General features: G+C 39.6%; 1 protein-coding gene across 10 annotated transcripts in view; it reads left to right on the forward strand.

The window, feature by feature from the left end:
- Positions 1–15,843, forward strand: part of HUWE1 (HECT, UBA and WWE domain containing E3 ubiquitin protein ligase 1) — a 144,910-nt gene that overhangs the window by 89,635 nt on the left and 39,432 nt on the right. For all 10 annotated transcript variants that reach the window (XM_060087588.1, XM_060087594.1, XM_060087595.1 and 7 more), the window contains 14 exons: positions 1,014–1,230; positions 1,542–1,664; positions 2,452–2,689; positions 3,085–3,315; positions 4,602–4,724; positions 5,184–5,279; positions 5,844–6,113; positions 7,347–7,499; positions 9,004–9,131; positions 9,357–9,438; positions 10,113–10,289; positions 10,768–10,927; positions 11,220–11,578; positions 14,666–14,861. In XM_060087588.1, the coding sequence (XP_059943571.1) occupies positions 1,014–1,230; positions 1,542–1,664; positions 2,452–2,689; positions 3,085–3,315; positions 4,602–4,724; positions 5,184–5,279; positions 5,844–6,113; positions 7,347–7,499; positions 9,004–9,131; positions 9,357–9,438; positions 10,113–10,289; positions 10,768–10,927; positions 11,220–11,578; positions 14,666–14,861 (2,553 nt within the window). The remainder of the gene's footprint in view (positions 1–1,013; positions 1,231–1,541; positions 1,665–2,451; positions 2,690–3,084; positions 3,316–4,601; positions 4,725–5,183; positions 5,280–5,843; positions 6,114–7,346; positions 7,500–9,003; positions 9,132–9,356; positions 9,439–10,112; positions 10,290–10,767; positions 10,928–11,219; positions 11,579–14,665; positions 14,862–15,843) is intronic.

Here is a 15,843-nt window from a genome sequence, read left to right on the forward strand (position 1 = left end):
TGGGTGAATTGGGAAAAAGAAAAGACCTGTTCCTGTCTTCTTATGCTATATATCTCAGAGCTTACTGAGTTTGGGGGGTACGATATGTGGCACCAGCTCAAGTAGAGCCTATTTTTTTTTTTACAGTGGGTTCATATATACATGTGTATAATTAAGAGATGTGCTTTGATTCAAACCTGGATCGTGATGAAATAATGTTTATTTCAGACATGCTGTGACAGCATTTTCATTTGTGATTTTAAGAGTAATAAATATTCACTATAGAAAAAGTACAGAGAAATGTTTTAAGAAAAGCAAGGAAATTACCCAAATATAATGTGTTTAGATATATTTTCTTTCCCTTTTTCTGTACATCTCCTTTTACATGTTTATATTTGGATTCTGCTTTTTTGGTTCAGCAATATATACCAGAAAGCATCCTACAAAGATGAAAATTTGAAATACTTGTAATCTACCTAACACCTTACAAGATTTTTATAAGAAGGCCACTTTTTAAATTTTTATGCTTTTCCTAACAATCTTTTTTCCTTTGGGGACCATACATTTAATGTTGTGATGAGACGTTACTAGTATATATGTGATGTTCTTTTCTGGTCTAAGTTGTTAGCATTTTTACCATTTTTAAAGTTCTCTGTAGGCATTTTAAGTGACTCCATAATTCAATACATAGATATATCATTTACTTAAATAGTTCATATTGTGTATTGCTTTCTACAAAGGTGGTTTCAGTTTATATCTCCTAACAGTGTGAGTGCTTATCTTGTTTGTCTTTCATATTTATTATATATTGAATGCCAACATACTTCTCTGTCTCCTGCCTTCAAAAGAGGCATTTTATTCCCTGCAGAGCTTCCTTTTCAGATATCATATGTAGAGACAAGTCCAGGTGTTTCATAGAATGTTTGAGTGGGAGGGAGTAGTCAGTCATTAAAATGTATTAACAGTAATGTGTCTGTTATAATGAAACCATTCTGAAAGTACTGTACAGCCTTATTCTGACTTTTGGGTTCCAGCTTCCTCTCGATTAGGCAGAGCACTGGCTGAGTTATTTGGACTCCTTGTTAAACTTTGTGTGGGGTCTCCTGTCCGCCAGAGAAGGAGTCATCATGCTGCCAGCACCACCACAGCACCAACACCCGCTGCTCGATCAACGGCCTCAGCTCTCACTAAGCTCCTCACAAAGGGCTTATCTTGGCAGCCTCCACCATATACGCCTACTCCACGCTTCAGGTGAGGTTCCGCTTGAGATGCAGAATCTAATTGGTTCCTTCTCCACTTGAATGCAGAGTGAGCCACTGAATTAGAGGACTTGGAGGTCCCTTGTTTTACTCTTAAATGTGTACCCCAAATACTGTTTAAGCTACTTGTTTTGGTTCTGCCTAGTCTAAAATATAGAGATTTTAAAAGCATTTGTAGCCAAACTGCATTCAGCTAGTCACCCAGTGCAATGTTCAGTTTTACTCTTGGCTTTTACTTGATTTTCCCATTGCTTCTGTGTCTGCCTCAGAGAAGGTTAACTTTTTGCTTTTTCCCTCTTCCAGGCTGACATTCTTCATCTGTTCAGTTGGTTTTACATCCCCAATGCTGTTTGATGAGAGGAAGTATCCCTACCACCTCATGCTGCAGAAATTTCTCTGCTCTGGAGGCCACAATGCTCTTTTTGAGTAAGGATCATGTTGCTTTACAGAGAAGCATTGTTTGGAGTTTGGTCTTTTCTGTGTACCTTAGCAGCCCACAACTTTCTAAGCCGCCTATCCTGTGACAGTGAGATACATAGAGACAGCCATTGGGTATACCCTTTCACGTTTCAGGAACTAACTGTATTTATCTCCATCTTCCTGGAGGGTGGGATTCAGCCTGTCCTAGGAATGTTTGTAAGGGTCTCTGTTTTTCTTCATTTGGCTTGTAATGTCTGGTACATATTTTTCTAATAGACTTGTCCTTTTCTGCTGTTTCTCTGAATATGATCATTTTTCTGCTTCTTTTGGTCAGAAGATTCTAAGCTAAGTTTCACTTTGGTGTTTTTGTTTGTTTTGGCTTTAAAAGTAAAGCTAGAAGTGGTAGTAATTTCACCATATATGCGTATAACAAATATATGTCAATAATATATCAATAAAGCTGGAATAAAAACCCAAATAAAAGGTAAAGCTCTGTGTTCAACATCTTGTAATTACCTATAATGAAAAAGAATTTTATATATATATATATGTATGTATATATATAAAACTGAATTGCTGTATACCAGAAACTAACACAACATTGTAAACCAGCTATACTTCAAGTAAAAAAGCGGGGGGGGGGTGTTGGTAAAGCTAATAAATGTTGGACAGACTGGAAGCAATAGCTCCAAGAGGAGGGACTGGGAAGCTTTTGAATGTGTCCCTTTCTCTCCCCATCCCCAATCTAAAATACTAATATTCTATCTCTATACTTTCTCTTATTTGAATTTAGAACATTCAATTGGGCTCTGTCCATGGGAGGCAAAGTTCCTGTTGCAGAGGGATTAGAACATTCAGACTTACCTGATGGCACAGGAGAATTCTTAGATGCCTGGCTAATGCTGGTGGAGAAGATGGTGAATCCCACCACGGTGCTTGAATCTCCACATTCACTGCCTGCCAAATTGCCTGGAGGTGTTCAGAACTTTCCACAATTCAGTGCCCTCCGCTTCCTTGTGGTAACTCAGAAAGTGAGTAGTCAGCATTCTAAAACCAAGAGCAATTTCTCATGCCAACTGGGTAGCTCCCACTCTGTTTTGTCCTCCTTAGTGAAACAACTCGATTGGTAGAGAACCACTGGATCCTACTCCCAGATAGGACTGCCTTGCAGAATGGGATAGAGACCACTTGATAATTTTCTGTGGTGTAAACATTTGAACTGTAAACTTCAGATTGGTACTTCCAGGTTGGGTTAAATGCCCCTTCTCTGTACTTCCTTACCCCCCACCCGACCTCAGTACTGCCTAGGATTTTGTTGTTGGCACTGACTGTGGAAGGACCATCTCATAAGTCTTTGACTTATTCTTCCTGGGGTTTTGAATTTGAGACAAAATGATCTTTACACAGCTTTTCAAATGACTTACAGGCAGCCTTTACTTGCATCAAGAACCTGTGGAACCGGAAACCCTTGAAGGTGTATGGTGGGCGAATGGCTGAGTCCATGCTGGCCATCCTGTGCCACATCCTCCGAGGAGAACCTGTCATTCGAGAGAGACTGAGCAAAGAGAAGGAGGGGTCTCGAGGAGAAGAGGATACAGGACAAGAGGAAGGTGGCTCCCGCCGGGAACCTCAAGTCAACCAGCAACAACTACAACAGGTGGGGTTCTGGCCTCACACTCCAGGACCAAGACTTTGCACCGGAGAGTATACTGCTCGTGGGGTTTCTAAGTTTCTTAATGCCTGGTCCTGTTAGGGGATAGGTTTAAATTTGTTCCCTCTTTTACTCTTTTATTTTTTTCTCTTGAGAAAGCTGGAGAACAGTTTCAGTACTCCTAATAGGTAAAGGATTTGTGTCCTCCCAAGCATATTGTTTAGTATTGGAAGTCTTTTACGTATTCTCAGTAGGCTGTGGTTGCCATGTTCTTTGGAGGCAAACTGTCCTCAGCTACTTTCTCATTAATCTATAAAGAGAAGCAATATCGTGGCCCAGATTTATTTTCCATCAAGAGCTTTCGGAAACCTTAGTCACCTACAAAACTTTTGTTTGCATTTTTAAATTTTAAAAAATTGGAGGCTAGAAGTGGGGGGGGGGTGCACTTAGATCCTCACATTTCAGTCTCAAACAGCATTTAGCATACTCCTCTTGCAATTTGTGTGTATGTATGTGTCTTCTCTTTATATCTAGAGTCCTGTTCAAAGATGTCTTCTGTATGTACATGCCACTTTTTTTATTATAATAGTTAAAAGTGCTCACTTAAAGAAAAGTTAGAAATGTAGCAAAATACTTTTTAAAGGCATTCTTAATATCACCACACAGAATAGTCATTATGTCCTTTTTTTCATCACTTAGTTCTATGCCTAATTTTTACATAGTAACATACAGTATGTAGGCTTATATCACTGTCATTAAGAAAATGGGTCTTTTTTACTTCTTAATCATTCTTTTATTGCTGGATATGTTGATTTTCTTATTATTTGATGTTGTAAAGCTGTGATGTATAGTTTCTTTTTCTACAAATTTTTCTATGCATCTCATGATTATTTCCTAGTTGTAGATTTCCTGGGTCAGTTTTTCAGGCTCTTGTTCTCTTGCCAGTTTGTCTTCAAGAAAAGTGAGACCAAGTTTTGCTTCTGTGTGTGAGTCTCAGTCTTTGAATTAGAATAATCTTCCTAATGATAATAACCGTCTAGGTGAATTTTCTTAAAGGATGGAATTGAGAATCACCTTGGCTCCTTGCCTCAATGTGTAGCTCTGTGTAAATGGTATGGAGGCACCAGGCAGAAAGGGTCATTCACGTTATCTAACTGCCTTACCTTATAAATGTTCTCAGTTCATATGAAGTTAGGAAAACTTGCTTACATCTTAAAAGGATTCCTTTCTTTTTAAAATGCATTTGGATTTCTCTTTTACCATGGTTCTGAGATCCTGCCTTCTTTTTGTAGCTCATGGACATGGGTTTCACAAGGGAACATGCCATGGAGGCCCTGTTGAATACCAGCACCATGGAGCAGGCCACAGAGTACCTTCTAACCCACCCTCCCCCGATCATGGGAGGAGTTGTTCGGGTGAGTTGGCTCAGGGGCTCTAATCTTTCAGGGCATTGGTTTGGCTGCTGATGTGCTTTACTTCCCCGTGCCAATATTTTCTTTATATGCTAACTCTTATAGCTCTAGAATATAAGGAGCAGAAGCTTTCTGTCTCCTAGTCATGCAAATTACTGGACTTTGCAGAGGAACTCTTAAATTATGCATAATCAGAAAGTAATAGGAAGGCTCTCTTTTGTGAGATGCCAAATAGGTGGTCACATTGAAGCTCCTTTCCTATATTTAATTTTGTTGTGATTTTTCCCTCTCGTTCGCGTAAGTGACCAGGTAAGCCTAATTGAGTTTGACTAGAGAGCAGCATTCAGAGCCCCTTCTCTTCCTCTCTAAAGCTTGAGCACAGGATGTCTGGCTCCTTATGAGTTGTGTGTGTAGTTCCTTGGAGTGTGTGTAGTTGCCGGATTTTCTGTTGTTGCTCTTTAGGATCTGAGTATGTCCGAAGAGGACCAGATGATGAGAGCAATTGCCATGTCTCTGGGACAGGATATCCCAATGGATCAAAGGGCAGAGTCACCTGAGGTAACTAGGAAATGGGGCTTCCAAGAGGGTCTGACACATTAATCTTAGTATTTCTATGAACATTCTGCTACTACTGCAGAGTAATTGGTCGAATTAAAGTCTAAACAAAGACATGTGAATACTCATTCATCCCAACCTTGCCATCGCTAATCTACATTACATTGACCTGAAGCTTTAAGTGAAACAGATGAAGCATTAATATTTATTGTCAAATAAGAGGCCCAAAATGTCCTTGGTAGTACCCATTAGGCCAAACTTGGCTGTCTTTATTACCTAGGAATCTAGGTAATAATTACTTCAGTTTACCATACCTGCAGAGAATGCAGGACAATGTCTACAAATGATATTTGTGGGGGGTGATGTAGGATGATGCACGTAAGTTGCCAGTGCTTTGAGTATTGGAGGTGTCCTTCCCCTGTCTTGCCTTAGCCTGTGTGGCTGCCCTCATACTCGTTGCCACACTCTAACGAATGTATCACCTGCTTGAGGAGAAGGTAGAGAATATTCATATGGTAGGGCAGACACATTTTTAGTCTTCTCACTTTCTTCCTTCCCTGCCTCCAGGAAGTTGCTTGCCGGAAGGAGGAGGAGGAACGGAAAGCTCGGGAAAAGCAGGAAGAGGAAGAGGCTAAATGTCTAGAGAAGTTCCAGGATGCTGATCCATTGGAGCAAGATGAACTCCACACTTTCACAGATACCATGTTGCCAGGCTGCTTTCACCTTCTTGATGAGCTCCCAGACACAGTGTACCGGGTGTGTGATCTGATCATGACAGCAATCAAACGTAATGGAGCAGACTATCGAGACATGATTCTGAAGCAAGTAGTCAATCAGGTAAGTTCTCCGGGGGCCAGAAGAGGGGAGTATGTAAAATGGTTTTCCTGCCATCTATCAAAACCGGATTTCTTTTTTTATTTTTTTAATCAGTATTTTTGCATTTTATCTGATGTGGATGTATTCTTCCTTTGAATTCTGTAGATCTAGTAATCTAGCTCTTTCTTGAGTGTTTTCCTGAAAAACATGAATTAACTGCTCCACACACAAAATATCTTGGAAAGAAAAAAACAAAGCTCTCTTTTTCTAGGTATCTCTTCTTAGATTCATCTAAAATGTCAAAAATGTCTCTCACTCTTGAGCCAAGTTAGGCCCCCTGGCCTAAATAAATGTTTTTCCCTCTCCTCCTATGCAGCAACCATTTTGACAGATGAGTCCCCATCCTAATGAGTATTTGTGACCTATTGTTTGTCTTTTTTTAAGCAGTGTTTTTCCTCATTATGAAATTAATGTATGCTAGTTGTTGAAGTAGAAAAAGAAATAAATTACCCTAAATTCCCACATAGCCAGTTAGCATTTTGGTTGTATTTCCTTTACTATTTTTTATGATTTATGTATTTAAATCATTGGAATCTTGTTTTATATATTTTTTTAAGTTTAGAGACAGAGGAAGAAAGTAAGTGTTGTATGTAAACATAACTTTAGTGTATGGAAACATCACAAGAGTAAAAGGCAAACTGAATAAACCCTTTTTCTTCCCCCCACAAGATATGACCAATGTTTAGTTACCTTTAATCTATATTAAGAGCTTATAGAAGTGATTTTAAGCAAACTAAAACCTTAATAGACGAGAGCAATTACATAAAATTCATTACAAGAAATTTTTAACATGCATACTAAAGCAAGACCAATGTTTCTAACTGGGATTTTTGTTTTCTGTTTTTAATGATAATTCTGGGGTGAGTGTAGTGAAAGATTTTAAGTTGGTAGAACCTTTGTGGGATTGACTATATATGCACCAGAAAATTTTAAAAAATATTCATTTTCTTTAACTTAGAATTTAGACTTCTTGTAATCTAGCCTAAGAAAATAATTTTTTAGAGGTGCTCCTTTAGTAGCATACATCTTCTTTTGATACAGACACCCTATAGTAAATATGTTAATATTTACCCCCTCTCCTTCAGTGAATGTATTAGAGGTGGAGGGAGTATTTTACAAGGTTGAGAATGTTTTGACATACCTCATCATACTCAATCTACAGTTTTTGACTTGGCCACTTTTCTGCTTTCCTAGGTGTGGGAAGCTGCTGATGTATTGATCAAAGCTGCTCTTCCCCTGACAACGAGTGACACAAAAACTGTGTCAGAGTGGATCAGTCAGATGGCCACCCTGCCCCAGGCCTCCAATTTGGCTACTAGAATCTTGCTCTTAACACTGCTTTTTGAGGTAAGATTTAGACCTTTTGGTCCTTGTGATTCATTCATCAAAGAATCATCAAACACCTACCATTTGAGACATTGAAGAAGGTAGAGAGAAATGTAGGACATGTCTGCATTTCATAGCCTACAGTTTCTAATAGGCTGTAATGCACACAATTAAGTACAAAATACAGCATTCTATGCCACATGAATGGCATAAACAGTTTTACCTGAGTTCAGGGTGGGGCAGTATGCATCACTTCTGGATAATGAGAGAAGGGCTTCTCAGAACAAATGTTAATTGAATTGGGTCTTAGAGGATTGGGGGGTGGGGTGTAATTATAAGAAGGTACTTAGAATGACTATTAACAGTTAAGCTGTGGAATATTTTTGGCTTCTCTGAGGAAAACTAACTAGCAGCCAAAGAGTGGGGTAGGATGTGGACATTTGGTAATAGGTGTCAGATAGAATCTAACTCTTCTTTCCTACCTGGTCAGTCAGCAGATTATTTGAGGTAAAGCGTGGTTTGGCCAGGACATGTTCTTGTTCCAGCCATCATAGGAATTAGGAGGCACCTAACCTTGAACAAGTGATTCTTCATTCTTAGCTTATCATGTTTAATGGTAAAACCTGGATTTAATGGAGTAAACTCTTATAGCAACTCAGGAGTTAAGTCCAATATATGTGTCAGTCTGTGTGTCTACAGTCTCAGGGCTTTCCTTTGTGTTAAAAGTGGTGATTCTTATTATATAGCACTTGTGAATAGATACTTGTGGGAAATGTTGCAAAGTACTGGATGCTGGGGGTCCCCCAAAACATTACAATATAAAGAAATCACTCATGAGCCCCCCGTTTTTTAAAAAAATCACAAATGACAGCCTAATATTTTTCTTCTAGTCTTTTTTCTGTACATTTAAACAGTTGGGATCAGAGTATTTAGAAAGTTTTGTATTCTTTTCTCTCAGTATTATATTACAAATATTTTCCCACGTCATGTATATATTATTCCATTTTTTTGAGGTCCCCTAGTTTAAATAACTACCTATTGTCGGCCATTTAAATTACTTCCAGTGATTTCCTGTTGGATCAGTAACACTTCATGTAGCCCTTGTAAGGGGAACCATTAACTATGTTGCTGTGTTTAATTATTCCATCTTCCTTGGAAGATTATAAAGGTTCTCTGTAAATCAGAAGCTTTTCAACTAGCGTAGGTAACAGTTCTTAATGATATTAATGATACTAGTAACAGTTTCCATATTAAGCACATACTAATGTACCAGCCACTGTGTTGGCACAGTGTATCACAATTACCTTGGAGATAGAAATTATTCCCTTTGACCCATGAGGAAACCAAGGCCTAGAGAATTTAAGTAACTAATCTTGGACCACACAGATGGTAAGTGGTGGAAATGGAATTTGAATTCAAACCAATTCTATTAGCGTTTGCTCTTATGTTCTGTACCATGTTAATCCTTGATACTGAGTAGAAGCTGGTATTTGTTTTATTTTTTTTCCTTTGATTAATCAATCAGGAGTTGAAGCTACCTTGTGCCTGGGTGGTTGAATCTAGTGGCATCCTTAATGTCCTAATCAAACTCTTGGAAGTGGTTCAGCCCTGCCTACAGGCCGCCAAGGAACAAAAGGAGGTCCAGACCCCAAAGTGAGTGACCCTGTCATCTCTCTTGTTTTCATTTCTGTTGCCCTGGGGATTTGGGCCCTCAAGCTTAGGGCTTGAATCAGGGAGTTTTCTGGGTCATGTATGGGACAAATCTTGTATACTTTTTGTGGTTTGAAAATTGTGAAGTACCTGATGAAATCAAGATAAATTTTCCCATGTTGTGCAGGTTTCTGGCTTGCCCAGAGTAAATCATTTCTCCTGTTTTAGGTGGATCACCCCAGTGTTGCTTCTGATTGATTTCTATGAAAAGACAGCCATCTCCTCAAAAAGGAGAGCCCAAATGACTAAGGTACCTAATATGGTGTATGTGGTGAGCAGAACAGCTCAGCTTCTTGAGGCAAGAATAGACCAGAAGAGAATATGGGATAGTGGTAAAAAAAATGTAAAGCTCTCTGATCAAGGCATAAATCTCTTGAGGGATCTTGATAGCTAGAGTTTTCTTTTGAATTGGGAGTTAGAATTTTTTTTTTTTTTTTATGGAGCTGCTGGCTAAAGGGTCTAAGGACTTAGCCTGGAGGCAAATGTTAAAGAAGTGTTCTGTCTCCAGAGGAGGAGTGGCTCTTCTTTTATGTGAAGGACTGAGTGTGCAAGGATTCCTCCAAAAGCAAGTGCTCCTTATATGAAAATTATATACGCCACATCATCTTAGTACCTTCCCAGAAACAGAAGTTTTGTTCCAGTACATCTAAAATGTTTACCTTTTGTGGAAAATAGTTGGAAACAAAAGGAAAGCAGAGCATCACAGAATAAGGGTATAGAGTGTTTTGTGCCTATGGAGAGGCTCAGGAATGCGAGGGTTAAGGTATATAAAAACTTCTCTCTTGGTTTGCAAAACATTTAAAATGTCCAATATATTTCTTTTTCCTGGGTTAGCTTTAGCAGTGAACACTGATGAAATTACTATTTCTTCTAACAGTCAACCTTGTAAGGAAGTACAATGAAACTTTGTGTTCTTGTATTTAGTACCTACAGTCCAACAACAACAACTGGCGCTGGTTTGATGACCGCTCTGGACGTTGGTGTAGTTACAGTGCAAGCAACAATAGCACTATTGATTCCGCCTGGAAATCTGGAGAGACAAGTGTGCGTTTCACTGCAGGCCGAAGAAGATACACTGTCCAGTTCACTACAATGGTGCAGGTACATGCTCACTCAGTGCCATAAACTTGGTTGAAAAGAGGGGAAGGTGCTGAGTATGGCTTTCCATTTGCTTCTTCCTGAACCAGCAGTCCTGACATGTTATAAGAACAGTATTACCACTACTAAATGGGGTATAGTTTTCAGAGAACTGAGTCTTCTTACAGCCATGTGTTAGGCCATGAGTCTGTGGCAATTTGATACTGTCCCACCCGGAAATGAGTTTAAGTGTTCAGTCAAGGATTAGGGAGTGGTTGGGGATGGAGTCTGCTCTATTGGAAAGTTTATAGTTTGCTGTAGGGTCTTGTGTATGCCACTTTCCTTCTGAGGACCTTCAGGCTTTCTCCCTGTAAATGATAGGGGTGGGATAACTTGTCAAGGTTCCTTCCTGTTACAGCATTTTGCTACAGAGTTCCAGCTCCCCCACCCCCCTTACAATTCTTTTTTCAGTAGAGATGTTTTTGTCTGCTTGAATTCCTAGGTTAATGAGGAAACAGGGAACCGGCGCCCGGTGATGCTGACACTCCTGAGGGTACCACGGCTGAATAAAAATTCTAAAAACAGCAATGGACAGGAACTAGAGAAGACATTGGAAGAAAGCAAAGAAATGGATATCAAACGTAAAGAAAATAAAGCCAATGGTATGTACTTTTAGTTTTGAGTCTTTCAAGGAGTGTCTTACACAAAGCTAGTGTGCCTTTATGGCTTAAATTCTGGCCAGATTTCATCATGAGTGATTTCTTATCCATCACATTGCTTGGTGACTTAAAGATACACAGTCCTCCTCTTTATGTGCCTTTTCATCTGGTCTTTGAATTGGTATTTGGTCTGTTTCTCTTAATAGGACCCAAGTGTTTGACTGGTTACTTAAGAGGGAGAGGATGGGAGGAAATGTCAAGTTAACTGTCTGAACACTTACTTTCCCATTTATAGATACCCCCTTGGCCCTAGACAGTACAAATACTGAAAAGGAGACAAGCCTGGAAGAAACAAAAATTGGGGAGATCCTGATCCAGGGCCTGACAGAGGATATGGTGACTGTTTTAATCCGGGCCTGTGTGAGCATGCTAGGGGTCCCTGTGGACCCAGACACTTTGCATGCCACCCTTCGCCTCTGCCTGAGGCTCACCCGAGACCACAAATACGCCATGATGTTTGCAGAGCTGAAGAGTACCCGCATGATCTTGAATTTGACCCAGAGTTCAGGCTTCAATGGGTTTACTCCCCTGGTCACCCTTCTCTTAAGACACATTATTGAGGACCCCTGCACCCTCCGCCATACCATGGAAAAGGTGAGTCTTTTTGGTGTCAGATGCTGGTTTAGCTTTACATAATACCTTGTTCTCCTTGCTCTCAGAGCAGATAGACTTCTGATTCTTCATCAAGTATATGGCTAGGTGTTACACATGATATGCTCTGTCCAGCAAAATTTCCCAACTGTGTGCTCAGGTGCTTGCTTAGGTATGGTAGATTATCCCATCGAGTGACATTTAAAAGGTACTAGAAAATACATTTTTTACCTTTAAATTTACTATAGTGATAGCTCTTATCTAGATAGTCCTCTCTAGCAATATAGGTTTCTTGAACCAAAACTTTTTTTTTAAACATCTTTATTGGAGTATAATTGCTTTACAATGGTTTGTTAGTTTCTGCTTTATAACAAAGTGAATCAGCTATACATATATCCCCATATCTCTTGCCTCTTGCCTCTCCCTCCCTCCCACCCTCCCTATCCCACCCCTCTAGATGGTCACAAAGCACCGAGCTGATCTCCCTGTGCTATGCGGCTGCTTCCCACTACCTACCTATTTTACATTTGGTAGTGTATATATGTCCATGCCACTCTCTCACTTCATCCCAGCTTACCCTTCCCACTCCCCGTGTCCTCCAAAACTTGTTAATAAGGAACTAGAATACCCTCCACCAAGTTCATGTTTTAAAGGTCATTCTCCTATAGGAGTACTTCACCCAAGAGCCTGTTTTCCAAACTTTGTGTTTTGGGGTTGTAAAAGTACAGTTGACTCTTGAATAACACAGGTTTGAATTGCACAGGTCCACTTACATGTAGATTTTTTTCCCAGTAATAAACACTACAGCACTACCACAATCCACAGTGGGTTGAATCCACAGATAAAGAACCTCAGATGTGGAGGGCCACTATAAGTTATTCGTGGATTTTCGACAGCATGGAGGGTTGGTGCCCCAACCCCCATGTTGTTCAAGGGTCAGCCGTAGTAAAATTTTTGGAATGTTTATGACTGTGATAAGCTCTTTTCAAATATGCATTGTGCACATGAGAAAACTGAGGTTTATTTGTTTATTTTAGGAAACATATAAAGCAGTAGAAGAAATAACAAAGCAATTAGAAAAATAAAAACCTTTATGTCATCAACTTTAAGACATCAACAGAGGGGTTGGGGGCTAACATCTCACCAATAAGGCTTTTTTCTCCACAGTACTTTTACAAACTCCTTCCTCTGCTAATTCTTTCTCAACAATCATCAGGTGAATGCTACTGACTTCACTTTCAATTTCCTCTCTTGGAACATCGTTTCCCACATTGATATATAGTGTTGCTATTTGCATTTTTGTGCATAGCTTTGTCACATGTAAGGTCGTTTTTCTTATAAATGCTTAGAAATTGGATCAAAAGGTATATATTGTTTTTTAACTTGCTTGCCAGAAAGGTGGTGCCACTTCATACTTCTATGCATATATGAGTATATATCTCACATTCTTCAGACAGTTATTCTTCAGCCAGCCTGTTTGATTTCACCTGACAAGAGCAAAACCAAAAGAAGGCTGTTAAAGACAGCATGTACACTGATCCAAGGTCAGGAGACAGCCCAACAGAGAAGAAACAACTATATACAGACAGGATTCTGACTTTAAAACAAACATACTTAAAATGTTTAAAGTTTATACAACTTTTTTAAAATGCTATGAAAAAATATAGGTTCTTTTTGGATGACAGAAAACTTTGTAAGCTTAAAGGAAATTTTATTTGGGGGTGTGGGAAACAAAGGAAGATCAGTGGCATGTTTAACGTATCAAGTAGCAAAATGTAAATGCTTGATAATATCCATTGCAGGTACGGGTGTGAAGAACCAGGCATACTCTTACTTTTGGTAGGAGTGGAAATTGGTGCAACCACATTGGAGGGCAATTTGGTACTGTCAGTTTAAGATATCCTTTGACCTAGAAATTCTGTGGCTAAGAATTTATCTGATAACTAAAGTCAAGTATGCCAAGGTACATATACAAGAATGTTCACTGTAGAATTACTTGTAATATCAAGACTAGAGATCTCATGTCCAGCAGAGGACTGAATAAACGATGGCACATAGTGGAATTACGCTTTTCTGTATTTAAAAAATGGGAGTTGGGCTTTCCTGGTGGCGCAGTGGTTGAGAGCCCGCCTGCCGCTGCAGGGGACACGGGTTCGTGCCCCGGTCCGGGAAGGTCCCACATGCCGCGGAGCTGCTGGGCCCATGAGCCATGGCCGCTGAGCCTGCGCGTCCGGAGCCTGTGCTCCGCAACAGGAGAGGCCACAACAGTGAGAGGCCCGCATACCACAAAAAAAAAATTAAATAAATAAAAATAAAAAATGGGAGTTATTTTACGATTGCAGCCTGGCAGGCAAGATGTAGAAGTTGTTAGGCTAAACTGAAGAGCATGACCAATTTGGTAAGAAAAACATTGAGTCCAAAAGATTTTTACCTTTATGAACATAATTCACAAAGCAGTAGATCGTGGGAAATACAGTGGAACTATTTTCTTTATACTTTCATATATTTTCCATGATTAACAAGTCATTTTATGGGAAGAGCAAAAGCATGACAATGTCTAAGCCCTGTGGTATCAAAGCAAGCAGTCCATAAGTAGTTTGATATCTCCTGGCTGTCATTATCCAAGACTGATTATTGACTTTGAAACATAAAGAAAGCATTTAATTTTGTTCTTATACACTAAGTGGATGTCAATATTACATATTTTTAGAGTTTGAACCATTCTGGTTTAAAATCGGGATGGCATTTGGGAAGGCTAGGAGCTGGCACTTAAATTTGGGAGCCATAATCTGGATGATCAATGATCTATATACGTTACCCAGTTTCTATAAAGGTCACGTATCTAGTCTAATAGTTGATAATTTGGGGGGTATGCTGAATGCTGTAGCTTTTTGTAAGCCACATTTTTTGAATTGGGAAGGAATAGCACTTGAAAGACCAAGTGTATCTTTCTCCCAAAGATCAAAGGCTACATCCACTGTCTTGAGGCAGAACTTGGTTGGTATTTTAATCCTTGGTAACTCTTCCTTGAATGCAGTTGTGTTTTAGAAAGTGGTCTTTAATCAGCAGTGTTCTCCCTCTCTTTACTAGGTTGTTCGTTCAGCAGCTACAAGTGGAGCTGGTAGCACTACCTCTGGTGTTGTATCTGGCAGCCTCGGCTCTCGGGAGATCAACTACATCCTTCGTGTCCTTGGGCCAGCCGCATGCCGCAATCCAGACATTTTCACAGAAGTGGCCAACTGCTGTATCCGCATTGCCCTTCCAGCCCCTCGAGGCTCAGGAACTGGTACGTTTACCCTTCTCTTGGCCTTTGAGACATTGAGGTCTGTGGCTTAGTATAACTCCAAAAATTTTCTGTGAGGAAGCCTATAACTTGGAAAACCTCCTTAGGCAAGCGTTGGGACATTGGCTGGTTGGTCAAATGGGTCAATTCAGGGGTAGTTCAGTAGCTTCTCTGGTCCTTGCCCTGTGCTAATTCCTGCCAGAGATTCCAAGGACTCATTCAGTCTAGTCCTTGCCTTCAAATAACTTAGCTTGATGTGACAATAGTGAATGTAAACAGTGAATGGTTTACAGATAGAGTGATAATTGAGGGACAAATGGACATGTGACTTATGTGATACAGTAGGAAGAATCACAGTGTATTCTTGCCAAAAATGTTTGACCTATAATTACGAGGAAACAATTAGATAAGTACAAATTGTGAGACATTCCATAAAACAACTGACCTAGACTCTTCCAAAATATTAATGTCGTGAATGGAAAAAATGCAAGGATCTCCTAGATAAAAGGAGATGAGAGAAAACCACCAACCTTGATGGGATGCTGAATCTAGATAAAGGAGATTTGGAGAAGTTAGAACAGTTACTATATATTAGATAATATAATTGTATCTGTGTTAAATTTCTTGGGTTTTATGGTATTCTGGCTATGTAGAAAAATATCCTTGATCTTAGATGCAGGTAGACATATTTAGGGGTGGACAAATGGTGATTCTAGATGAAAAGTATATGGATTTTTTTGTACTAACCTTTCAACTTTTCTGTGGGGTCGTGGGGCTTTAGGGGTTTTTTTGTTGGTTGGTTTGTTTGTTTTTTAAATTAAAAGTTGGGAAAGGGACTAATTATTTTGGGAGCTCCACCTTGGCTCTGTGCTGGGCATTTCTCATGTATGGTCTCCTTTAATCCTCAAATTTTCAAGAATGAGAAAATTGAGGTTTGTTAATAATCTGGCCATGATCCTGTAACAGAACTGGATTTCAAAACCAA

Source organism: Mesoplodon densirostris, chromosome X (assembly GCF_025265405.1).
Source record: "Mesoplodon densirostris isolate mMesDen1 chromosome X, mMesDen1 primary haplotype, whole genome shotgun sequence".
Taxonomy (NCBI): Eukaryota; Metazoa; Chordata; class Mammalia; order Artiodactyla; family Ziphiidae; genus Mesoplodon; species Mesoplodon densirostris.